Source organism: Bos taurus, chromosome 7, assembly GCF_002263795.3.
Source record: "Bos taurus isolate L1 Dominette 01449 registration number 42190680 breed Hereford chromosome 7, ARS-UCD2.0, whole genome shotgun sequence".
Taxonomy (NCBI): Eukaryota; Metazoa; Chordata; class Mammalia; order Artiodactyla; family Bovidae; genus Bos; species Bos taurus.
In genome coordinates this window covers 60,958,719-60,985,295 of record NC_037334.1, presented here as the reverse complement: position 1 = coordinate 60,985,295, position 26,577 = coordinate 60,958,719, and the positions used below count along the sequence as shown (strand labels likewise).

Genomic DNA, 26,577 nt, shown 5'->3' with positions numbered 1-26,577 from the left:
TGGCACCTGTTATCACCCGTAACAACTAACGCTGTGTGTAACTGTTGCCTTGCCTGCCTCCTTCATCAGACTGTAGGCTTTGGGAGGGCAGGGCCCCGATCTTGGACTTCACTGCATCCCCAACAGCCAATTCCTGGAGGCACTGAAGGTATGCAGTAGACACTCATTAAACGAACACATGAATAAATGAGGTGCCATTTTTATATACAGCAAGTGTTTAGTGAACAAAGGTCACACTGACTGGCCCTCCAATGGTGAGAGTCACACAAATTTCAGCGATATTTCATCTTTAAGACCTTTATTCCCAGCAGTTGACATCAGTTATTCACCAAGCTAGAACTCAGCACATTTACCAAGAATTTGCTCATCTTTTTGAGCATTGAGATACTGTAATCTGGTCCCCATGTCTAAAACTAGGTTGGAGCCCAAAAGGTTAAACTCCATTGCAGGGAGCAAGAGGCACCCTCGTGAATCAGTCTTCAATTCTTGGAAGTGTTGTTCAAGTCATAGGCAAATACCTTTGCGAGTCTAACATGTGATGGACCAGCACTGAAATAAATAAGACACAGTGCAATGGTTCTAGGCATCTGGAGGGGAAAGGCACATTACACCGAGTCCTCTGGAGAAAATTCAGGCCATTCTCCATATTCTCAGTTGTGCATTTCCTCACCCTTCAGTGACTTTTAATCTCATTCCCTGGTATGAAAAACCACAACCCATGTGCTACTGAATACATTTTTATTTTCCTTTCGTGAGACAGATTTGGTTCCAAGTATATTTCGGTTTTCTTCCTTATGCCTACAAGAACATCCAGTTTTGTTCAGGTCCCTTTTAATGGCACTTAATAAATATACATTCTAGGACCTGAAAGAACAGGCTGTCCTGTTTCAAACCTCCTCTCAAGCTGCCTGTTTAAAGCATCTCAGCAAGTACAAAGTTAGGATGGGGCACATTCTAGGTCAGAGCTTGTGACCATTTCTGACCCTAGATCTATCTCGACCAGCACTGAGTGTCCAGGGCAGAGGTCTCCAACCCTGGCCACACACTGGAAGTACTTGAGGAGCTCTCTGATTTCCTGAGGCTGGGCCACACTCCAGACAAATTGCATCAGCATCTCTGAGTGGGAACTTCGCTTCAGTCATAGTTGAAAGCTGCCCCAGTGCAAACAGTAGGCTCTCAAAAGTACTGTAGAACCACACTGGTTCTACCACAGCTGGATTTCCTATTTTATTACCTGTTCTCCTGTGCTTCTTGTTTGCATCAGAAATCTGAGCAGGGAAGAGAAAGGAAAATGAGTCATAAGCATCTTAGAGTCAATTTTGTGCTGGGTGAAAGGTTGTGGGGACTGAGTTTCTCTTGCATTATGTATGCAGCCTTCATGCTTTCACAAGCCCAGAGGAGGTAAGTTATAGACTGTCTGACACAGACATGTATACACTTATTAAAGGCTCTCCAAAAACCAGAGATAACAATTTTAGGCACTACAGTTATAATACAGAGGCATTCTTGGACTTAAGTCTAAACTGTCACCTGTTTTTACATATAATCTAATGTGGATTTGTTCTGAAATTTGTCATTTGTTTTAAAAGGTACACTGAATCACCTTTTCTCTCTCCTGTGAGTCTTGCAACTTATCTGAGCCCAAAGCAACAACTTAGAAATGATGATCCAACAGCTGCTGCACCCAAATTTGCCCTGGTAGTCAGTCTTCCTTGAACAGGAACTCTTTTGAGAGGCTTCAATTTCTAGGTTCTAGAAAGGGATGGCAATTAATGTGATCTCACCAAATTCAAAAGTTTGGTTACTTAGAATGCAGCACTGGGAGGGATCCTGGGTTTAAAGCAAAGGATGCCACACTGATTATTAATGTTGGTCATGGCCATGGGCATGGAGAGTGGCCAGTTGATGCCTGGGGCCATCCTGAGACCACTTCCTGCACATCCTGCAATTTTACTTTTATGTCACACTTCACGATTCACAAGGAGCTTCCACAACTTTGGCATCTCCTCATTCTCATCACAAGCCTGAGTTAGGTCTTAATAGATGTTAAAACTGAGGTTGTGTCCTATGTCTGAGGTTCCACAGCCAACTGACATCACCTCCACTGTGGCCTCCAGGCCCTCACCACCCTCCTGAAACCACCGGGGGTTCCCCTGGCTCCTTCTTCCAGAAATAGGAAACCAAGTCATTACCCACCCACCAGGTCTTTAGTTACCTGCTTCACAGTTTCCTCTGTGATTTGCATGGCCCTTTGTCCCCTAGTTCAGAGAACACAGCAGCAGTGTACAACTGCTGCCAACCTAACACACACCTCAACTGTACAACTTCACACACCCCACTTAACACACCCTCAAAAACCCCTCTCCCCTGGGGCAGCCTCTGCATTTGCCTACATACATTCCAGAATCGTGACTTGCTCACACCCACTCCAGGCCCAGCCAAAAGACTCCTGGGAACCTTTCTACTGCCCTGACAAGCCCTCGCTCCCTGCTAGAGAAGGGTCCTGTGTGTTCACTGCCCAAGGTAATTCAGCTCCCACTGTAGAGAAATAAAAGCCGACTGGTCAGCTATGGTGTCTCTATATCACAGGAAGGAAGTGAGCTGTCAGACCAGGTAGTTCTGGGCTTTCCAGGGGCCCTCCATGCAACCACATAGCACACAGGTAATGCTCATCTAGGTGACCCACTCCCGTGGACAGGCTGGGGCAGGAGCACAGGTAAGACTGGCCACAAGCAAGTCCTGGTGCATCAGCTGGGACCTGCCATCCAGGGTGCTGTGACTCAGGTTGGAACGCCCTCTTCAGGCAAACATAATGAGCTGCCCTGGTTGGGGCCTTTCGTGCCCACCCACACCAGGCGTTCCGCAAGGCTCATCTCCCTCTTTTGGCTACCTTCTCCGTGCCCTTCACCCCACCCTGACCTGATGTCCCCATTCACCCCCACCTTCTCTTTGCTTCTTTTCCTTCCCAGGGTCACAGCCTCTAACCCTCCTGGAACATAGACTTAAAGGAGGGCACTCTAAGAAGGCAAACTCCAGCCCCACGGAGCTGGACTTGGGGCCCTGGCCAGGAAGCTGGAAGGCACGTAGCCCCTCTGTCCGTTTACTTCCACGAGGCTCCATTCTGGGTTCCCCTTCTTGTCCTGGGCCTCCAGCACAGTCACCCGCTGGCCTGCCTGCAGACTCACTTCATGGCTGCTTCTGGCCATGAAGGGGTACATGGCCACCACCTGAAACACATGGGGAATGACACAGAAGTGGTCAGGGCGAGAGCACGGACAAGCCCAACCCAGAGAAGCTGTTTACCCTCTTCCCTGACACCTGACTCAGTGGCTGGGCAGTCACCTCCCAAATGCGTCCTTTGTCCAAAGATGTCAGCTACTTCCACTCTGCTAATACCTAGTGGATGGCAGGCTCTTTGCCTGGTTTTGATTTTCACAGTTCTATAATTCTATTTCCTCCTTTTTTCAGATAAGGAAATTGAGACTCAGAGACGTCAAGGAACTGATTCAAAACCACAGAGCAGTGAAGCTGACCTGTCTGACCTCAGAAGGGGTGTTCTCAGTGCACTGCTGCCGTCCTACCAGCGGAAGACTCAGAGTCCCTTCCTCACTACCCTCCTCAGATCCAAGGGTGTCATCTGTCCAGACCAATTTCTCAGCTTGGTGTAGAGACAGGAGGGATGGTTGGGCAACTTTATTACTTTTTAGGTAAAGGGTCCCCCAAAAAAGACTATAATGGAGGGGAGGGCACTTAGGATAATATTTTACCTCCCTGGGCCTCAGTTTCATCATCTGTAACATGGAAGTATGATATCCTTCCCTCCAGGTAATCATGGGAACTTAATGAATGAATGCCTGAGCCTGGTACAGAGTAAGGGCTCAACAAATGCAGGCTGCTTTGACTTCCTGGTGGCTCAGACGGTAAAAGCGTCTGCCTACAAAGTGGAAGACCCAGGTTCGATCCCTGGGTAGGGAAGATCCTCTGGAGAAGCAAATGGCAACCCACTCCAGTATTCTTGTCTGGAAAATCCCATGGACGGAGGAGCCTGGCAGGCTACAGTCCGTGGGGTTGCAAGGAGTCGGACACGACTGAGCAACTTCACAACAAGTATTATATTATTTTGGCCATGCTGTGCAGCGTGAGGGATCTCAGTTCCCTGACAAGAGATGGAACCCAGGCCTCATGAGTCAAAGTGCCAAGTTCTAACTACTGGATGACCAGGGAATTCCCTGCTTCGGTTATTTCTACCATGACTTCTATTGTTTGGCTGCACTGGGTCTTTGTTGCTGTGATTTTCTCTAGTTGCTCTGTCTCTCTAGTTGTGGTGAGTGGACTTCTCATGGAGGCTTCTCTTGTTGCAGGGCACAGGCTCTAGGATGTGCAGGCTTCAGCGGTTGTGGCTCCCAAGCTCCAGAGCACAGGCTCAACGGTTGTGGTGCATGGGCTCAGTTACCTCACGGCATGTGGGATCTTCCCAGATCAGGGGTCAAACCCGTGTCTCCTGCATTGGCAGGCGAATTGTTTACCACCGAGCCACTAGGGAAGCCCCTACCATGACTTTTATTACTATGGGCCAGGAATAGTCAGAGGCAACAGGGGACTGGAATGACCCCATGTGAGTCCCACTGAGCAGACCCACAAGCAAAGAGGAAGCAGCTGATGTCCCTGGGCTGATGGACAGCTGAGCTCTCCACATGAGCCCCTAGGTGGGGGCTCTGGGGACACCATCCACACTGGCTGGCGATGGGGTTGAGTTGGGTGGCCAGCCTCCCTTGTGGGACCCTATGGGTCCTTTGCCGATGGGTGGGTGTGTCCAGCTGGAAGCTGCCCTGGTGTATCACTTCTAACTAATTCTCCCGGCACTGGCCTGAGAACCTTCTCAGCATGTGCCAGAGCTGTACATCACAGCTTCCACGGGCTTCTGTGCAGCCCTCCCTCAGCCCACTCCAGGCTCCCCGGCTATTCACTGCAAGCCTCTGGGCCCCTGGCCCTGGGCCTGGGTCCTTTCTGCTGGCTCATTCATCACCTGTGGAGTTCCTCCTCCATAACTGTGCATGCTGCCTCCATTTACTGATGCTCCATGTACCAGCCACCAACTACCTCAATCAACCCTCACATCGACCCCACTGACCCTTTTCCCCCTAGGATTTGGCTCTGCAAAGCCTTCCCATCACTTATTGCTTTGAGATATAATTCACATACATACATTCCACCCTTTCAAAGTATACAATTCAGTAGTTTTTAGTATGTTCTCAAGGTTGTGCCACCACCATCACTATCTAATTCCAGAACATCTTCATCATCCCAAAAAGAGACCCTAGACCACTTAACAGTCACTTTCCACTCCCCTTGCCCCGAGCCCCTGACAACCACTGGTCTACTTTCTGTCCAAATGTAACTGTCTATCCTACACAGTTTGAATAGAGAATCACACATTACATGGTCTTCTGTATAGAGCTACGTGTGGTGGTATGTGTCAGAAAGTCATTCTTTCTCTTGGATGAATAATATCTGAAATTGCATGGATACGTCAGATTTTGTTTATTCTTTCATCAGTTGACAGACATAGATTGTTTCCACTTAGGGCTGTTATGAATAATGCTGCGATGAACATGCATGTACAAGTTTCCCATGGCTTTTTATGAGAAAGACCGACACCCTTGCCAAGGCCACAGGCCCCAATGGCTGGCCCCACCTCACCTCTTCAACAGCACCTCGCTGCCCCTACCTTGCTGGCTCCCCTCAGTTCCTTACTAACCGTGTCTTCCCCAGCCCTGGGCCTTTGCATTTGCTGGGCATGTTTTCAGGGAAGCTCTTCCCATTCACACCCCTTTATCCAATTACTTCCTATTCATCCTTCAAATCTGAGCAAAAGCATGATTCTTTTCAGAAAAACCTTCCCTAATCCTCTCCCTCACTTAAGGCTCTGGCACCTATCACCAACAGAACTTTAAGATCATTTATATGATTATTTTATTAATCACTGTTTCCCCCACCTCCTAGATTGTAAATTTGAGGAAGGCAAGGGCCAAGGTTGACCTCTGCTCATCATTGTATCTCTCATCTAACACAGTGCCTGGCGTATACTGAATAATTAATGCATGACTAAATGAATGAATGAAATAATCCCACTTGCTGTGCTTACTAGAGAGTAAAGGATTAGCTCTCTGCTCTTGACATGGCAGGGACAAGAGTCTGCTTTCTCCAGGTACACACCTGGCCAGGAAACTGGTATGGCCACTGACTCCTGGCCCTGGCCCCTCCACAGGGTAGTAACTCTTCCTGACAGGATGAAAATCAAAGCCCCGCTCCAGATGGCCCCCACCCCTCTTCTAGGCTCACCTGGGTCACAGCTGGGACAGAGGGGACCGGGGCTGAGATGGGCTCTGGTGTCTGATGTTGGGAGTCTCTGTGAGGCCTCTCCTCCTCCTCACTGGGGACCACATGGTACACCTCCAGTTTTCCTGCTGGCACGTACCCTCGATGTCCTGCAGGACATACAGAATGTTATCTGGCTGTGGATCACTCCTTTCAGTGGTAGAGGAAGTCACCACCATTCATGGATGTGACTGCGTCCAATACAGCTTCTCAGCACTACAGTGGACCTTGGAAAGTCATCTCAGAACGTCACAACACCACTCACCCCACCCTGCGCTCACTCTTTCTAGCTTCTGCTTGTTTACCCCGGTGACAGGGAGTTCATTCCCCACAGAGGCAACCCAGTTCATGTGGAACAGCTCTGGCAGAGACAAAAAGTTCTTCCTTGGACTGGAACGAAAACTGTTTTCCTGGTGCTGGCACCTCTGGTCCCCTGTCCAAGCAAGGCTACTCCTCACTGCAGGACTGTCTTCCCAGGAGGCAGAAATTGCCTTTCCCTTCTCCAAGTGCCCCCCGTCCCTTCTTGTAATAGCTACCCCAGGGGTGTTCTGGCTGCAGTTACTGTGAATGGCCATCACCTTCTGAGAGCTTGCCTGGTGCTGAACTGCACTGGACCACCTGGTCTTTACATCAGCTCTCAAGGTCAGTATCGTTATTTCCATTTTATTGCTGAACCAACGGGGCTCAGAGAGGCTCCATAACTCTTCTGGGATTATGCAGTTATTCAAGTGCTGAGTTGGGATCCAAACCTGGTCTTCTTGACTCCAGGGGCCTTGTTTTAATCTTCATTCAGCTCAAGTTTTTCAACTTGAGCCCAGAGTTTCCCCTTTTATGAATTTTCCCAGATCTGTACCATCTTTTTAATAAACTCACTTTTTAAAACTTAGAGTTGTACTATACACTGATAACAATGAATAAAATCATGGGTTTCTGTACTAGTTATATTTTTTCTAATATACATTAAAATGCTGAATTAAAATAAAGTATCTGAAGTGGGGAAAAACTGTCTGCAGATCCCCTCCCAATAGTCCTGTGTAACCGTCATCTGTGGATCGCATGCCCCTCTGTGGAAGACACTGGAGATACTGGGGCATCTCGTCCTGGGTTCATGGTGCCCCTTTCTTCCTGCCCTGCTGTCTCCTGGGGCCCCCACATCTGAGCAGCACACCCAGGAACCTGACCAGAGCAGAGGGAGCAGGACAACATCAACTTCATTCTCGATGTCAGACTTCTGTTCCCACAGTTGGGATCCAAGTGTTCCTTCTCCACATATCGCCATTCTTCAAGGTGATCCACAGAACTGCGTCTACACCAGTGACTTGTGAGGTCCCCAAGGCAGAGTCCTCGCAAGTCCTTGCCCTCCTTACACAGCACCCAGCACATAGTAGGTGCTTGATACGGATGATGCAACATATGACAACTTCTCTTTTTGGCATGTCATACACCACACTAAGCTGGCTATGTCCCCAAGCCCTCCATGTTCACCTGTGTTCATTCCCACACTGGATCTGCACAGCCAGACCCCACCCACAAGAGCACCCGTGTCTCCCCACTGGCTCTCGTTGGGTGGTTTCCCAAAGGGCGGGGAAGTGCCCCCTGAAGTCCCACATACCTCCAGTGTCCACCAGCCATCGGCTGCTGTTGCCTTTGGTGTCCTTGTTTTGAAGGAGGGCTACGATGTGGCCCCGCGGCAGGGTCAGGTCCAGAGTCCCAGCCCCGCTGATGTTGCTTGTCACCTGGTACAGCTTTCCGGGCCATACCTGCTCAGGAGCGCCTGCACCTGGCGTTCAGCCCCTGGAAGGAGTGGCTGGGAGAGGGAGAGAGACAGACACCAGTGCTGGAGCTGGAGGGTTAAAGCTAACACCAGTGCTGGCCGACATGCTGACAGCCAGGAGTCCTGGGCCAAGTCCACCTCTGCTCCCCACAGACCCATCCCAGTCAGGGCAACAGCCTCCTCAACAACAAATGGATGCATCAGATGAGAAACACATGCTCTTAGTATCCAAAGGCATTTCAGAAGAAATGCATTCAGAAGAAAGGCATTTTAGAAGAAGCTTCTAAAATCCTTCTCTGGTCTAAATTTCTTGAGATTTCTAAAATCCTAAGTCCGTTTCTGAATCTCCCAGTTACAGAACTCCAAGACTGGGCCCTAAATTCTGCCCATAGCATTAAGCTAAGCTGTCCCACAGGAAAATGCCTTACACACATCTTTCAACACCAATGAGCAAGACTATGAGTGTCATGTCAGAAACAGCCCTTACTCACCTGGGATCTTAAATAGCCAGCACAGGGCTGACACATGTAGACCCCTCACACACGGGTGAACAAAGGAAATTCAGTGTTTTGTTCCATGGGTTTTGAGTCCACAAGCCTTTATCGAGCCGCCTACCATTTACAAGGCATGGTAAGCCTTGTGAGTGACAACAGAGTTTTTCTTTAATGGAAATTGCCATGTAGCTAAGGAGAATGATTCAGTGCACTTTCAGAGCATCTAGAAATTTGGCCCTGTCTTTGTTTTTTCATTCACTGCTTCCAACTAAAGTATTAACAAGAAGAGACTCAGATTGTCCCCTTTTGTAAAACAAAGAAGCTAAAAATATTGAATATAGATTTATTATATATCCTCTCTCACTAGATATATATGGATGGACATATATTCACTATATTCTATATAGCTATTTCCAGGTGGAGAGGTGCTAGATGTAGGGAGGTAAGCAGAGATGCCCTTTAGGGACACTTGGGCATGGACTCTGCCATCTCCCTTACTTCCAACAGGTTCCTGAATCAGGATCAAGAACCAGGAGAATCCCAGGTTTCTAAACAGGCCCTCAAACAAAAGTGTAGAGGCACAGTAGCTCTTTTTCAGAATGGTGGTGTTAATGCAAGTATGGGGTAGCAGACGTTTGTCTTCTTTCTCAAGTCTCTGCCCCTCCGTGTGTGAAGAACAGCAGCGCTCCCTGGAGGCGCTGGGGAGGCCTGCAAAGATCGCACTGGTTCTCTCATGTCCTGCGGGTGGCGCCACTCCTCTGGGATCTGTACTCGTAGCCAAATAAGTCATAGGAATTTGTAGGAAGGTGTGTGTCTGTGTATCTGTGTGAGTCTTGCAGGGGTACATGAGAGGAGAGATGGGGAAGCTGGGGGTGGGGCTGGGGTCATGGGAGTCCCTTCTCTTCCTACCAATTTGCAACACATCAGGACTATGATGTTCCCATTTCTTTCTATTTTTATGTATCTTCTCTTCTTTTTCCTGCAATCACCATGGCTTGCTTTTCCAATAAGAAAAAATGTTATTTTGTCTTAAGTAGAAGAAGATAGAAGTTTCCACGGCTCATCTGAGTGGCGACTCCGTTCTTGATTTCCTCCACCCTTCTTCCCCTCGGGTCGCAGAGCCCATGTAACAGCCCGAATGAGTCCTCTGCTGGGTATCTCAGGGTGGGCAACGAAGTGGGGACAGCTCACTCCCAGGAGGAGGCCACCACACTTGAAGTGCACACACCCCTCTGAGGCTCTTGGTGCAAATGCCACCTGTCTCTGCCCAGTCCTTCTGGGCTCCTTTAATGTTCCCCCATGTCTCTTGGGCCCCCTCCTCCCTTTGGGGGAATCTTGGACCTGTCTCCTGACCCTCACTTCACATCTCACATGTGACTGAATATAGTTTCAGTTTTCTCAAACCCAGGTTTCATCACTCTCTGAGAGCCCCTTTGCCCTTCAGCTACATCAGTTACTAAAACATACATAATATTTTATATATTCTTTTTAAAATTTTTTTAAGTTTATATATTTTTAAAATTATTAGGCTGATTTTATTCTTTCTTATGGTTTTGTCTTTTTATTTAATTGGAAGATAATTGCTTGATAATATTGTGTTGATTTTTGCCATACAACAATGCGTATCAGCTGTAAGTGTACATATATGCCCTCCCTCTTGAGTCTCCCTCCCACCCTGCCCATCCTACTCCATTATTTTATATATTCTTGAAGAATTCTTCAAGCAGACTGCAAGATACCCTTTCATTATATTTTAGAGGAAAACCATTTTACCCCCCAAAAAAGCCTTTGGCCAGCCAAAGTTCTGTCAACCACAATGCAGCTGAAACACTGTCTTTTGCAATTAAAAATTTCATAGCAAAAAGAAAATCTAAATTACTTCTAGTGCAAACACTTCATTTGTCCTGAATGCTCATATTTGAAGCAAGTTCTATGGGAAAGTGATGAGGAAACAAAGTTAATTTTGCTGAAAAATCTGAAGAAGTTGCAGGCTTCAGGGTGTTCATGCCACTTGTCTGTTGTGATGTCATTAAGAGCAAAATGTTTAGGTTATCTTCTTAACCTGCTTTTACACTTATCAACCATGAAGAGAATGTGTGTGTGTGTGAGAGAGAGAGAGAGAGAGAGATTTCCACCCCACCCCCACCCCCAGGTCACAAAAAAGAGAGAGGGAAAGGCAATGTGTTTCTGGGGTAACAGGGAACAACTGGGGAAAAAAAAGGGGAAGGAAATAGGGGGCTGACCTCACCCCACTGGCAGGTGAAGGACTGGCTAGTCTTTGAAGGGGAAGGAAGGACACTTACTTGTGTGGTGGGAGGTGGCAGCACTTTCTCAAAGTTCTCTTGAAAGGAGCGAAGCTGGTGACTGGTCTGGCCTAGTGCATCCTCCACCAGCTTCCTGAAGGCCGGCTCAGACAGGTGGTGGTGGGGGAGCTGGGGGGCACAGACACTGTCATCAGAGCCCTCCTTGGCAGAGAGGAGACCCTGACAGCCACACTCCAGCCCCAGCTGTGTTAGGATGGGCCTTTATGTCTTTGTCTTGGTTTGGCCTGGGTACTGCCCCACCTTCCTTTAAGAAAGCATCCCTCTACAGGGGGTCCAGGGGTATTGTCCCTCCTGGTGCCTGGCCACAGGACTGGCAGTCACAGCATCCCTTTTCTTATCTACCGTGATTGGTCAAGGAGTGGACAATGGACTAGAGCAAGGCCATTCGGAATGTTCCCATCAGATTTAGTACATGAAGGCTGAGAGTGACAGGGTGATTCTTCTTTTAGATCCTGAGATGTTAAGGTAAACACCTGGAGCTGTTGAGAGCCACTCTCTCCCACCTTGCAAAAAACACCTGCTTGACAATAAAGCCAACCCAGAGAGGGAAACAGCCAGGAGATACAGTGCAAGCCAGAGCCTCAACAACATTGTTTGTTGGGTCTCCAGGTTACACAATTGTATAATATGTTCTTTATGCCTAAGCTGGTTTGGAGCCCAGGGAGTTCTGAATGATGCTCCATTCTGGGAACCTGGCCCTGCTGGGCAACTCTTGCATTTTCATCAGACAGTCTAGAAGTGACCAAGGCCCCACAGCTAACAGAAACATGTCCTCTCTGCTGGTCACCAAAACCACCAGGGCCTTTCCTCTGCCCCCAGGATGAGAGATTGAGGTTCTACCATCTGGGCCTTTCCCAGGTTCCAGGAGACTGTCCAGGAGAATGGGACATGGGACATAGACAGGAAGCTGTATTCAATCATTAACAGGCCCTAAGATTCTACATTACAAGATCAATCGAGAAATGCCCTCTTTCTGGGACTTCCATGGTTGTGGTCCAGTGGTTAAGACTCAGTGCTCCCAATGCAGGGGGCACAAGTTCAATCTCTGGTTGGGGAACCCAATGCCACATAGCACAGTCAAAAAAAGAAAAAAAGGAATGCCTTCTTTCTGCTCTTATGAAGTTGACCTCCCCACTACAGTATCCTAGAATACTCCCCAGCTCTGCATAGCCCAGTGTAAACACAAGAGGGTCTGGCTGCCCTAGATAGAAGACTAGAGGGTGAGGAAGAGAATGAGAAGATTATCTGATCAGATTTACCCTCTGCCTTCAGGAAAGAGAACAGCTTCTTTTTGCAGATGGTTTGGACTTAATTCAAAAACAGTGTCTGAGGATAGAACTCTGTACTAAATGCTGTGAGGGCCAAAAAGAAGAGAAGCTTAATGAGGGGAAACAGCTTCATCCATCACCTCAACAGGATGCAGGCTCTGATAAGAGCTTAAGAGAAGCACATCCTGAGGGCTGCTGGAGTACAGAGGATGGGGAGATGGGTTCTCCCCCCTGGAGAAAGGGGATTCTGAGAGCTTCATGGAGAGATTCATTCGCCCCTTATTTGTGGAGGTCCTACCACATGTCAGGCACTGTGAAAGGTATGGGGGAGACAGGGAGGGACATTCTAGGCTGAAGAAGGAGTCTTAGCAAAGTGGCTGTGATCGTACTCAGAAGTGGTGGGAGGCTGCAGCTGCAGAGTGAGACTATGGGCTGGGAAGGTAGTGCTAAGAGTTCAGTTCAGTTCAGCTCAGTTGCTCAGTCATGTCCAACTCTTTGTGACCCCATGGACTGCAGCACGCCAAGATTCCCTGTCCATCACCAACTCACGGAGCTTGCTCAAACTTGTTCATCAAGTTGGTGATGCCATCCAACCATCTCATCCTCTGTCATCCCCTTCTCCTGCTACCTGCAATCTTTCCCAGCATCGGGGTCTTTTCCAGTGAGTCAGTTCTTTGCATCAGGTGGCCAAAGTATTGGAGTTTCAGCTTCAGCATCAGTCCTTCCAACAAATATTCAGGGTTGATTTCCTTTAGGATGGACTGGTTTGATCTCTTTGCAGTCCAAGGGACTCTCAAGAGTCTTCTCCAACACCATAGTTCAAAAGCATCAATTCTTGGGCACTCAGCTTTCTTTATAGACCAACTCTCACATCCATACATGACTACTGGAAACACCATAGCTTTGACTAGACAGACCTTTGTCAGCAAAGTAATATCTCTGCTTTTTAATATGCTGTCTAGCTTGGTCATAGCTTTTCTTCCAAGGAGCAAGCATCTTTTAATTTCATCTTTTAAGTAATGGCTGCAGTCACCATCTGCACTGATTTTGGAGCCCAAGAAAATAAAGTCTGTCACTGTTTCCATTTTTTCCCCATCTATTTGCCATGAAGTGATGGAACCAGATGCCATGATCTTAGTTTTCTGAATGTTGAGTTTTAAGGCAGCTTTTTGACTCTTCTCTTTCCCTTTCATCAAAAGGCTCCTCAGTTCCTCTTCACTTTCTGCCATAAGGGTGGTGTCATCTGCATATCTGAGGTTATTGATATTTCTCCTGGCAATCTTGATTCCAGCTTGCACTTCATCCAGTCCGGCATTTCACATGATGTATTCTGCATATAAGTTAAATACCCAGGGTGACAATATACAGCCTTTACATACTCCTTTCCCAATTTGGAACCAGTCCGTTGTTCCATGTTCGGTTTTAACTGTTGTTGCTTCTTGACAGATTTCTCAGGAGGTAGGTAAGGTGGTCTGGTATTCCCATCTCTTTAAGAATTTTCCACAGTTTGTTGTGATCCACACAGCCAAAGTGGTATCACAATGGTAAGGGTCGGGGGTGGAAAATTTCATCAGGATTTTTATGCAATAAACTGGATGGAGAAAGCTGAGCTAGGGCACATGAGGCACAGGAAACACCATGTGGAACGAGCAACACTGACATTTCTGCAGAGCTTAGACCCACAAGCCACTGAGCTCTGATGCTGATATCAGAGAGAGACTGAAGAACAGTTGAGTGTTCTTTCCTATACCAACCCCAGTGTTCAAAATCCTAAAATCAAAGTTTACACTTGGAAATTTATTTAAGCCTCTCTGTGCCCTATTTATGCATTCAGCAGATGGCTGTTTTTAACAGGCTGTCGGGCATTGTGGTTCAGGCTCTAGAGTTCACCTGCCAGGATTTAAATTTAGCCATGAGCTATACGGCTTGGGCAAGCTGCTTAACATCTGTGGTCCCGGCTTCCTTTTGAAATGAGAATAATAACAATACCTACTCTGTGGGGTTATAGTGAGGATTAAGTGAGACAATATATGGAAAATGTTCCAAACCCAGTGTGCAGTAAAGGCTCACAGGGAGGCAGCTGCTAGAAGTAGTAGCAGGGGCAGGAACACCAGCTTGAAGCATTTACTCCTGACTAATGTAGAAGGGGCCCTGTCTCTTGTCACCTGCTTCTAATACACTCCTGGGAATGGCCCCAAGGCCTGTTATTTTCCCAGGCGAGCCTCCTGTGTTTCTGAGTCCCAGAGCCTGCAAGCGGCCTAGAGTCCCAGTTCTATATTACCCTTTGCTTCCATGGTCTGACTCTATTAAAGGAGGGAGAATAGACATAAGAGAGATCCAGAAGGTCCCCATGGCCTCCTCCTGAGCACCTGGTAGCCTGTTTGGGAGGCCCAACTTCACTCCACTCCAGCCCCTTCCAAACAACCTGCTGAAGGGCTGAGGAGGCCCGTCCAGCAATTTCCCAGACACACCCCAGTCCCAGAAGCCTTACCTGGGCCAAGCTGTCCTCTGCCCTTTGCAGCACTTGCTTTGCAAGGTCCCTCTGGAGAGTCACAAATGTGCACAGGATCTGGCCGAGCCACCTCATGGCCAGCTGGTTAAACTGTGGGAGTTCAGCCACTAGCAGGGAGTTGAGTGCCTGGTACGTGTGCCGGGCTGCCTCCTCCTCGTAGGTCACACTGCCCACCTCCAACAGCTTCTCTTCCACCCTCTCAAAGTCCAGTAGTTTGTCCAGACGCTTCTTGATCAGGTTCTGAGGCCCTGCCAAGGCTTTGGCCAGGCTGCACAATGGCTGCCACACCTGGGCTTCCAGTTGCTGCTTCTGTGGGGAGAGGTGAGCTTGGGAGTTGAAGAAAGAAGTGGCAGAGGGTGGCCACAGGAAGCAGGAGCTTTGGAGAGAGGCTCCAGTGCCACTCTCACCAAACAGCTATGACCTCTAGCACGATATCTAACCTTTCTGGGCCTCAAGGTGCCCATCTGAGAAATGGGGACAATGCATGTAACAAGCTTAGCAGAGTGCACAGAACAAGTATTTAATATATGTCAATTCTTAATATGGTTACTGTGCAGAGATGTTGAAAAAATTTGGTATAGGATGGTGATCAAAACCATAGTCGTTGGGGCTGAGATCCTAGCTTGCCATTGATCATCTGAATAACCTGGGAGGTCACCCTTTCTGAGCCTCATCTACAGAATGGAGTTATTAACAGTATTTACCCTGTAAGCTATGTCGTGAGGATTAAATGAGTAAAGAATGTAAAGACTTTAGCACAGTGCCTGGCAGATAACATGGCTCAATAAACATTAGCTGGCCCTATTTTTATCAGGAAAATGCACTAATAATAATCTCCACCCTGCTGACTACCCAGGACAGTTATGGATGTAACCATCGAGGAAAGGGCCTCACTTCTAAATATGATTCTTATAGACTCTGCCACCTGCCTGAAAAAAAGAAGAGAGAAGTTCCACTCACAAACTCTGGGAAGGCCTGGAGCTGCAGGTCTCTTGCCAGGTAACAGTACTGTACCACAGGCCCCTCGGGGATTTCCAGATTGTAGTCCTGGGGCCGGAATCGGAGGAAAGCCTAGATGGGGGTCAAAGGAGAGCCAATCACAGCCCACTGAGACCATCTCACACCTGAAAGCCCCTCCACGACATCCCGGAAAAGGTTGCCCAGGCTGTCTGCACACCCTCCAAGTGTCTGCACACAGCTAATCTATCCTTGCACAACTCAGGTGATTAGAATCTTCTTTCTCTAAGCCCACATCTTTCTCCCTATTCCAGTGTTGCCTCCAATTCACACACTTCTCATTATCACACTTGTGAATTTTTTTTTCTGCCATGTCTGCTCCTCATGTTCTAATAATACTTTTCCTTAAATCAACCTAGCATCCCTATTTAAATCAGTGCATTAAAACAAACAAACAACAACAACAAAAAAACACCTTATGGGGAATTCCCTGGCAGTCTAGTGGTTAGGAGTCTGTGCTTTCACTGCCAAGGGCCCGGGTTCAATCCTTGGTCAGGAAACTAAGATCCCACAAGCTGCATGGCATGGCCAAAAAAAAAAAAACACCTTATGATCCTTCCATAAAGGAAAAGCCAGTAATAATTGCCATAAATAAGCATGTTAAAAATAACTGCTATAAAAACAATGCTATTAAATTCTGTCTGGGCGTCATGGCCAGCTGAAGGCTTCCAGCCTGAGACTGGTTCTGCTGGTTTATTTACATGCCAGCAAAAGAGGCTTTTCCTGGACTCTGAGGATTAAGAGAGAGAGTCAATTTCTTGCTATGGGATTTCATGTCAACCCTGTATCTGTCATGTAAATCCTGCATTCAGGGCAACACAGCCTTAATGCTTCTAAGTATCTGTTCTTCTCTGCAAAGCCAGACATGTCTCTTGGGGGCTTCTGGTTTCTCTCTCTCAAGGCCCCTCCATTCTTTCTCTGAGGGCCTTCCGCTTCTCACTCACTGTGCTGTTATCTTTCTGTGGGGACTGGGGCAAGATGGAGCAGGAATAAGCAGGGGGTGTGCCCCACACAGAAAAGCATAGAGCTACAACCTCTCTCCTTCTACACACTTCCAATAATGTCACTCCAAATCCTATTATCCAAAGAGCCTGTTCTCATCTGACTGAGCTGGTCTGTGCAAATGGATGTGACTGAGAACAAAACCACGCAAAAGGGACAGAGTGGATGGAATGAGTCAGCAGCGATGACAAGAATGAAGTGGGAATTTGGGCGCAAGGAAAGTAATGTGCTGGTTGGGAATGCAAACTGGTGTCCCTGTGGGCTTAATCTGGCATGCAAAAATGTATTTTGTTGGGCCCATATAACATTTAGATTCTTATTTAATTAGTTGCTTACATGGACACATCATGAGATTTCACCAAAAGGTCTCAATTTTCAGTTTTCTTCTTCCTTAAAATCAGAAGAACTGGCAGCATTGGGTCCACACTCCCATGCAGCAACAACTCCCATGAGACAGGGCATTTAATTTTATTTTATTCATTTATGCATTTATTCAGTCATTCAAACTCCAAATATTACTACATATTGAACTCTACCTAACAGTCTCATAAATAGACAATAGGCCTACACACCTATACACTTCAGTCAATAATATTCCCTGCCTGGTCCCTTTGAGCACCTGTTTGTCACTCCTGCTCTAGCACCGGTCTGGCAGGGTTCTTCCAGAGGACTCTGCTTCCAGTGAATTTGACTCTGCCCAGTGGGAACCCCAGTTCCTGAATACTCAGTGAACTCAGAAGCTGCCCCAGCCAGATAACCTCTAGATTAAGGAGTGCTTCCCCAAGGCCCTTCTCTGGCCTCCAACCAGCAACTATTACGATCTCTTCCAATTGGTCCTTGAAGCTGGTGCCTTTATCAGGGGCTTGTTCAATGGGCCCTACGTACCTGTCCAGGTATCCCAGCCTGCCCCCCCCCCGCCCCCCGCCCCGCCACACACACACACCATTATTTACCACAGGGTCCTCACCTCCAAATTATCCAGGTAAGCAGCCACATTGCTCTTCAGCTCGGTCACACACAGCGACACCCAGTGGAACCTCTCTTCTAAGTCATCAAATTCCTTGTCTTCCGTCTGAGAGTAAAGTTACGCTTATGAGGGCCGAGAACATCCACATAGGGGCAGTGTACACCTCTGTCCCAAGTCCTTGCTAGGAACCACACACACACACCTTTCCACAGACCCGCATATCAGAGCCATTCCTCCAGTTTCCAAACTGAGTGGGATGGTCAGAGGCAGTGAGTGCGGCTTAGTGGTTTTGTATTCAGACCATGAAATCAGACACACGAGCCCTGGTTCACTTGCTTCCTGTCTGTGTGAACTCAGGCAATTGTTTTGCCCTCTTGGAGCCTGTTTCCGCATCTGCAACATGGGGATAATGTGAACATTTACTTCATTGTGTGGAACCATTAATGCCTGGTTCAGAGTAAGCACTCAGTCAACCTAAGTTTCTACTAGTAGCTATTTGAGGCTGGTTCCTTGCCCAGGCCCAGACATAAGTTCTCCTATCTGCATCAAGGGGCTTTGCTGGTGGCTCAGAGGTAAAGAATCCGCCTGCAGGGCAGGAGACACAGGAGATTCAGGTTTGATTCCTGGGTCAGGAAGATCCCCTGGAGGAGGAAATGGCAACTCATTCTATTATTCTTGCCTAGAGAATACCACTGACAGAGAAGCCTGATGGGCTACAGTCCATAAGGTCGAAAAGACACAACTGAGTGACTGAAAACACACACACACCTGTATCAAGAGGCCCCGGAGAAAGAGCAGCACAAGGCGCAGAGGAGAGAGCCCACCCTGGCTATTCAGAATCAAGTGGAAGAACTTCCCTAACTTCCAGGGTAGGGGTGTGGGTTTGATTCCTGGTTAGGAAGCATCACTACGAACAAAGCTAGTGGAGGTGATGGAATTCCAGTTGAGCTATTTCAAATCCTAAAAGATGATGTGGTGAAAGTGCTGCACTCAATATGCCAGCAAATTTGGAAAACTCAGCAGTGGCCACAGGACTGGAAAAGGTCAGTTTTCATTCCAATCCCAAGGAAAGGCAATGCCAAAGAATGTTCAAACTACTGCACAATTGCACTCATCTCACAGGCTAGCAAAGTAATGCTCAAAATTCTCCAAGTCAGGCTTCAACAATACATGAAGCGTGAACTTCCAGATGTTCAAGCTGGATTTAGAAAAAGCAGAGGAACCAGAGACCAAATTTCCAACATCTGTTGGATCATAGAAAAAGCAAGAGAGTTCCAGAAAAACATCTACTTCAGCTTTATTGACTACTCCAAAGCCTTCAACTGTGTAGATCATAACAAACTGTGGAAAATTCTTAAAGAGAAAGGAATACCAGACCACTTGACCTGCCTCCTGAGAAATCTGTATGTAGGTAAAGAAGCAACAGTTAGAACTGGACATGGAACAACAGACTGGTTCCAAATCGGGAAAGGAGTATGTCAAGGCTGTATATTGTCACCCTGCTTATTTAACTTATATGCAGAGTACATCATGAGAAATGCTGGGCTGGATGAAGCACAAGCTCGAATCAAGATTGTCGGGAGAAATATCAATAACCTCAGATATGCAGATGACACCACCCTTATGGCAGAAAGTGAAGAAGAACTAAAGAGCCTCTAGATGAAAGTAAAACAGAAGAGTGAAAAAGTTGGCTTAAAACTCAACAATCAGAAAACTAAGATCATGGCATCCGGTCCCATCACTTCATGGAAAATAGATGGGGAAACAATGGAAAGAGGGACAGACTTTATTTTTGGGGCTCCAAAATCACTGCAGATGGTGATTGCAGCCATGAAATTAAAAGATGCTTGCTCCTCGGAAGAAAAGTTATGACCAACCTAGATAGCATATTAAAAAGCAGAGACATTATTTTGCCAACAAAAGTCCATGTAGTCAAAGCTATGGTGTTTCCAGTAGTCATGTAGGGATGTGAGAGTTGGACTATAAAGAAAGCTGAGCACTGAAGAATTGATGCTTTTGAACTGTGATATTGGAGAAGACTCTTGAGAGTCCCTTGGACTGCAAGGAGATCCAACCAGTCCATTCTAAAGGAGATCAGTCCTGGGTATTCATTGGAAGGACTAATGTTGAAGCTGAAACTCCAATACTTTGGCCACCTGATGCAAACAACTGACTCATTTGAAAAGACCCTGTTGCTGGGAAAGATTGAAAGTGGGAGGAGAAAGGGACGACAGAGGATGAGATGGTTGGATAGCATCACTGACTCAATGGACATGAGTTTGAGTAAACTCCGGAAGTTGGTGATGGACAGGGAGGCCTGGTGTGCTGCAGTCCATGCAGCTGCAAAGAGTCAGACACAACTGAGCGACTGAACTGATCTGAACAGGAAGCTAAGATCCCACATGCCTTGTGGCCAAAATGCCAGGACATAAAACAGAAGCAATATTGAAATAAATTCAAACAAAGACTTTAAAAATGGTCCACAGCAAAAAAATCTTTAAAAAACCAGCAAACTTTAAACAAAGGAATCAAGTGAGGGTGCCTACTCTGCCCCTTCCTGGCCTCAGTCTTCTCATCTCTGAAAGCAGTCTAAGACTCCGCCTCACCACCGCACCATCTTTCCCCTTGGGATGGCCGGCATACAACCCTTCCTCCAGTCCATTGCTCACCCTGGGAACGAGCCCCGCCTCCTGCTTCAGCAGCTGGCTCAGCCGGGTGGTCTTCTTGGAGAGGGTGTGTGTATTGATGCGAGCCAGTCGCTCCCGGAGGCTCAGCGGCTCCACCTTGGTGTACTTGGAGGCTGCACCAACAGAGGAAAAGGAGGCACAGGGACCAGAGCTGACCCAGGAAAGTAAGACACCCTGACATCCCAGCTGGGCACCTCTTAGGCCCTCTTCTCAAACGTCAGGGTCACACTCATTAGAATGGCAAATCTTGGAGGTAAAACATGGGGCTCAGAGTCCTCACTGACTGAAGAGGTTCATACCAGCTTGATTTCTTGCGCCTCAGTTTCCTCATCTGTAAATGAGGCCAACCACTTCCCAGGATTGCTGGGAGATCACAGAAGATGATGGAAATGAAGCAAATGACTTAAGCTCTCATTTTACCCAACTGTGAAATGAGACTAACAGTGCCAACCTCAGGACTATCGTAAGGATCAAACAAAATAATAAGTGAAAAAAACAAGTCATAGCTACCCCTTAGTAAACGTTAGCTAAATTATCGTTACTATACTGTCTTAGTTGTGTAAGTTTTTCCTCTCCCTAGGACACTGTGACACTCTGCAGACCTTTCTGTTTTAGCAACTTGAGAGGCAACAATCTCCCCACTTTCTCCTTCTACCCTCATCCCTGATACATACACAGCTCTTTGCCTCCCAGTATTCATTTCTCCTTAGTATAGCAGCCATGTGGTTTGGATAAGAATGATTTCACTTTAGTTCAGGGAGTGGTTGCTGACTCTTATAAGCCAATTCACACGATCCCCACTCCTTTACCACAATGACAGGTTCAAAGAAAGGCTTACAACCCAGGCATAAGCCAAACAGTTCATGGCATACCCCTAATCATGGCAACTGGTTCAGGGTGAGCATATGACTCAAATAAATCCTATTAGAATGAAGCTCCAGTTTAGTGTTTACAGCTAAGCGGAGAAAGGGTCCACGTTCTCCTGGAAGGTGTGGTGTTCAGACGTGAGTCTTAGGACAGCAATAGCCACTTACTGTTATGAGGGAGGCCAGCTTGAAGAGGCAAGTGACACATAGTGAAGGTCAGAGACAAGAGAATTATAGGGAAATGACACCAGCTCCCAGACTAAATCCTACTTAAAGCCCACGTTACCTCTGGACTTGTAGGTTACATAAGTGACTGTCTTCCCTTTACTAGTGAAGCCAGTTTGAGGTGAGTTTTTTTGTTAACTAGAAGCATTCTCACTAATGTATCACCTAAATGCCCCAAGTCCTTACCCACTTCTTTGCGCCTCTTGTACTCATTGATGTTGGTGACCACATCCTGGAGGGCAGAGGTAGCCCTCTGAAGGACAGCATAGGCACTGGCATCAGGGAGTGTGTTTTCCAGAATTTTCTGCAGCAGCAATGGGTATTTGGTAATCCTCTGCAGAGGAATTACCAGCAAGAAACTGAGTCCTGAAGGTCCCGCTTGCGGCCTGAGGGAGAAGGCTGGTGTTAAGTAGGTCAAGTCCACCCTTGGGGGCACCAAAGGGCCTGGGGTCTAGTCCCAGCTCTGCTATTTAACTCGCTGTGTGACCTCAGGCAAGTTGCCCTCCTTCGGGGGTCCTCAGTTGCCTCACCAGGTGCTGCTAGTTCTCACTTTACACTTTTCTGGACCTCGCTTCCCCATATGTACTAAATCCAAAGGTCAGTTCTCTGTCCTCAGCTTAATCAGTCTCTCAATAGCAGACATAGCAGACCATTCCCCTCTTTCTCAAAACACTTTCTTCTTTTGGCCCCAGAGATGCCCTTTGTCCTGTTTCTCTCACTCCACAGGCCACTCCCCTGGCTTCTCTCCAATGCTGGAGTGCCCAGGGGCCTCCTCTCTCCACTCACTCTCTTCCTGAGCTCCTTTAGTCCTACGGCTTTAAACACATGGCAAACCCAGATCTCCATTTCTTCTGCCCAGAGCTCCAGACTCATGGTCAACTAGCCTACTTGAGATCTCCACTTGGGTATGTCTCAAGCACAACTCCATCTGCTGGACACGCACATGGTATTTCATTTTAAAAAATGGTCCTGCTGCTTTAAAAAAGAAGCGCTTTTAAAATCACAGGAACTTGGGAAATCCCTGGTGGTTTGATGGTTAGATTCAGTGCTTCCACTGCTGTAGGCCCAGGTTTAATCCCCAGTGGAAGAACTAAGATCTCACAAGCCTTGGGGCACAGCCCCCTCCAAACTTTTTTTTTTTTTAATCATAGGAATTTAATGTTTAGAAAGGTGTGTAAAGTATTTAAGGGTAAAGACTCATAGTATCTGTAATTTCCTTTAAATTACTCAGTATAAAATTAGATGCAGCAAACAGAAGGCATTTATACTTGCTCATTTCAGGTGACGGGTGTGTGTGTTCATTACATTATTCTATTTTTCTATAGGGCTTGAAAATTTTAATTTGAAAAAGGAAAATACAAAACACAGGAACTAATAGTGTCAAGGTCCCTTCCAGATGTACCATTTGATGCATAAATGATTATTTCTAGCCCCCTTCCTGATGATGTCTGGAAGTTGCAGAAAGAGTGCCCAAGTCCATGGCATCTGGGACAAGGCTCCAACAGTCTTTCTTTGATCACGACCAGTAGCCCTCAGACCCACCTTCTGAGAAACACGTGAGGGTTTCAAACATCAATGTCTAAGCATGCCTCCTCCATGAAGACTCACAAATACCTCTCATGACCATTATCTGGCTCTCTACAGTACCTTTGCCTCTTACTGTTCTTCCTATGGAAAAAACCTCCAGACCAAATGTCCAAGAAAGATCAGCCACAAGGCCTGGAACAGACAGAGCAGGTGGGAACTACCCCCTCCCTCCCATTAACTGCAGAAGGTTGGAACACAGGGGTTGAACTATCTGTCAGGATATGTCTGTGCTGACCATCTGCTCTCACCAAAGGGTTTCCTAGTGCCTGGCTGACTGTGGGCAGGAGAGGTGGAAACAGTGGTCAGATATTTGCAAAACTCTGTCCTCTGGGCTTACTTTTCATGGGAAAAGGATAACTGCCTCATGGGGACAACTATTGCCTCACAAGTCAGAGATGAAATAGGGCAGGGAGCCTTCAAAGAGATGATTACTTCTCTTCTCCACAATCATCAAGAACTACAGAATTACAGCAACCTCTTTCTTTACAGCTTTCTAAAGTAATTTGGAGAAAACTCTTTTTGTAGCCTATCAGATGGGCAATAAAAATTTAAAGACTTGGGACTTCCCTGGTAGTTTAGTGGTTAAGACTCTGTGTTCCCAATGCAGGGGGTATGGGTGCAATCCTGATTGAAGAACTAAGATTTCCCCATGCCACATGGTGTGGCCAAAAAAAAAAAAAAATTGAAAGACTCACCCAGAGTTGGATGAATATGGGGAAACCAGTCCTCTTACATTCTATTGGTGAGAGTATCAGTTGGTGGGATCTTTTAGAAACTAATTTAGCAACTTGTGAAATATACAATTCCCTCAATCCTACTACAGAAATCTACCCACAGAAATATTAACTCAAGTGAGCATGGATAAAGGTAGAAGTTATTCAGCAATTCTGTGACAGTAAAATTTGGGAAACAACTCAAATATCCATCAACAGGGGATGAGCTGACTATAAGCTGCCCTGGAAAAGAACCCTATATAACCATTAAAGAAGAACATGGTTAAAAGAGGAAAAAAAAAGGAACATGGTAAAATAATTCATGGCTATGGTGAAGTGAAAAAACAAGTCCTAGAATCTAGAGTGGGAGTCCCTTAAAAATTCATTAATTCATTCATTCTTTCTATTTATCTAACCATCCATCCATCCATCCATCCAACATCTAGATTTTCCCATGGAAAGTCTATTTCTTACCTGTCTGTAAATACACAGAATCAAATTTGGATGGACATGTTAACTACTAGGGGGAGGCATGGGAAACAGGAAACCAAGGGGGAATGGACTTATACTTTTTACTTTACATAATCCGTGTATTGTTTGAAACTTCCTTTTTTCAATAAGTATGTTATTTTCATACTTAAACAAAAAATGCCAATAAAGGAAAACAGATTATGTGTCTTCTCCCAACACTCTGCCTAAGTTGTTGTGGAACTGCAGGTGCTTTGTGTTAGACTGATCCACCTCTCCTCCCCACTGAAAGCTGTGCCATTAGACTGGTCTCCCTAAGGCAAAGCTTTCTGTGGCTGTAAGGACAAGCCTCTGATTCCATGGGCCACCAGGTGGGAAGCACTGCCTTAAGAGCTGCTGCTGCTGCTGCTGCTAGGTCACTTCAGTCGTGTCCGACTCTGTGCGACCCCATACACAGAAGCCCACCAGGCTCCCCCGTCCCTGGGATTCTCCAGGCAAGAACACTGGAGTGGGTTGCCATTTCCTTCTCCAATGCATGAAAGTGAAAAGTGAAAAGGAAGTCGCTCAGTCGTGTCCGACTCTTAGCGACCTCATGGACTGCAGCCTACCAGGCTCCTCCGTCCATGGGATTTTCCAGGCAAGAGTATTGGAGTGGGGTGCCATTGCCTTCTCCAGCCTTAAGAACTAGGATAAACTAAACACCTCACCAACTCATCCACCCAAATAAAAAGTGGGAGGTAGCATATATTTTGGAATCACAAAGATCTAATGAGATGGTGCCATTTATCGTCTCTGGATATCCAGCTGGTGTGATCCTAGTCAGCCAGGCTCCAGAAAGAGCCCCATGATCATCAGCACAGAAAGCCAGGATGACTGTTTCAGGAGGAAGGTGATTAATAGTTCTAGAGCAGCATACATAGTAGGAGCCCCTTAAAATTCATTCTATCTATCCATCCATCCACCCACCATCCAATGTCTATACTTTCCCGTAGGAAGTCTATTTTCTGTCTTCCTGTAAATACACAGAGTAAAATTGGGATGACCGAAAGGATGTCGTTCCTGCTGCAACATTAGACCAAGGGATTTCATTGAGGGCAATCTTAAAACCTGCAGGCTCTGGGGTGCTGCAGGCATTTAGTGGACAGGGTCCCAGGGAAGCAGAATACCCTGCAAGGATAGTCTTGCATTATGGAGAATTGTTCTACGTTTCATACGCCCCTCTCAACATTCAGAGACTGAATGAATGCCTTGAAACGGGCTGCAGTTTCAAGAACTGAGATATTTTTGTGACACCTGGACTCCATCCAGTCACATATCTTCACACTGGGAATTACTATGATACTACCTTTTGTAAATACAACACAGGCCATCTGTAAGAACATCATTCCTCATTTTCTCTGCCTCCCAGTATGTAATATTATCCCTACTTCAATTATGTTGTTTCCTTCTTTCTCTTATCATACACAAGGAAGTCAAGTTTGTGTCATTCCAGGGTACACATATTCTCTGCTTTTTTGTTTTTCTGTACTTCGTGTACAGAATGGCTTCTGACTCTTTTTCGCTTATAAGCATGTGATTGCTACTGCAGCGGTGCCCAAGCATTTGCATACATTACATTATACATATTATATATTACATATGTAATACATATTACATTATTAGAAATTACCTTCCTTTATTTCTCTTTTAATTATAGCTAAGCCATTATGTTTATTTTTTCAATTATGTATATGGGCAGGAGTATTTTTTTCAGAATGTAACTCAGGATAATAAATCTGTTATAAAAAGGGAGCACTGGGACTGAAGGAGCAGAGAACTACAGTGTGGTCTCAGGGAAGCATAATCCCTTCCTAACCAAGATAACTACCATAGCTATGGTCTTACTAGGGAATTACTGAGTATTACCTGCATGCAATGAGTCTACATGCAATGAGAAGGCAATGGCACCCCACTTCAGTACTCTTGCCTGGAAAATCCCATGGACGGAGGAGCCTGGTAGGCTGCAGTCCATGGGGTCGCTAAGAGTCGGACACGACTGAGCGGCTTCACTTCAATGAGTCTACATCCCCATGAGCTATTGCTTTTACTCCCACTCTACATGTAGGGAAACTAGGTTCTGAGACACTAAATGGCTCCTGCCAAGGTGAATAAAGAGCAGAGAGCTTGATTCGTTGCCAGGCTGCCTGGCGCCAAAGCCCATGAGAAATGTCTGGCCTAGTTGGGAAAGACCAGAGTGCAGAAGATGTGACAAAGAGCAGCCTCTGTGCCAACTAGGGGCCCCCACACAGTGCTTCT

The 26,577-nt window shown here is 46.7% G+C and overlaps 1 protein-coding gene and 1 non-coding gene across 2 annotated transcripts in view; one reads left to right on the top strand and one right to left on the bottom strand.

Moving 5' to 3' along the window:
- Positions 1–281: 281 nt before the first annotated feature.
- ARHGEF37 (Rho guanine nucleotide exchange factor 37) overlaps positions 282–26,577 on the bottom strand; it is a 56,916-nt gene continuing 30,620 nt past the window's right edge. The window contains 10 exon segments of the mRNA NM_001205932.2: positions 282–3,227; positions 6,343–6,488; positions 7,991–8,127; positions 8,130–8,185; positions 10,950–11,078; positions 14,730–15,059; positions 15,711–15,821; positions 17,737–17,841; positions 20,406–20,536; positions 21,701–21,900. Of these exon segments, the coding sequence (NP_001192861.2) occupies positions 3,018–3,227; positions 6,343–6,488; positions 7,991–8,127; positions 8,130–8,185; positions 10,950–11,078; positions 14,730–15,059; positions 15,711–15,821; positions 17,737–17,841; positions 20,406–20,536; positions 21,701–21,900 (1,555 nt within the window). The 3' untranslated portion in view covers positions 282–3,017.
- Positions 3,903–3,975, top strand: TRNAC-ACA (transfer RNA cysteine (anticodon ACA)). The gene has a single exon. It is a non-coding gene; the product is annotated as a tRNA-Cys (tRNA).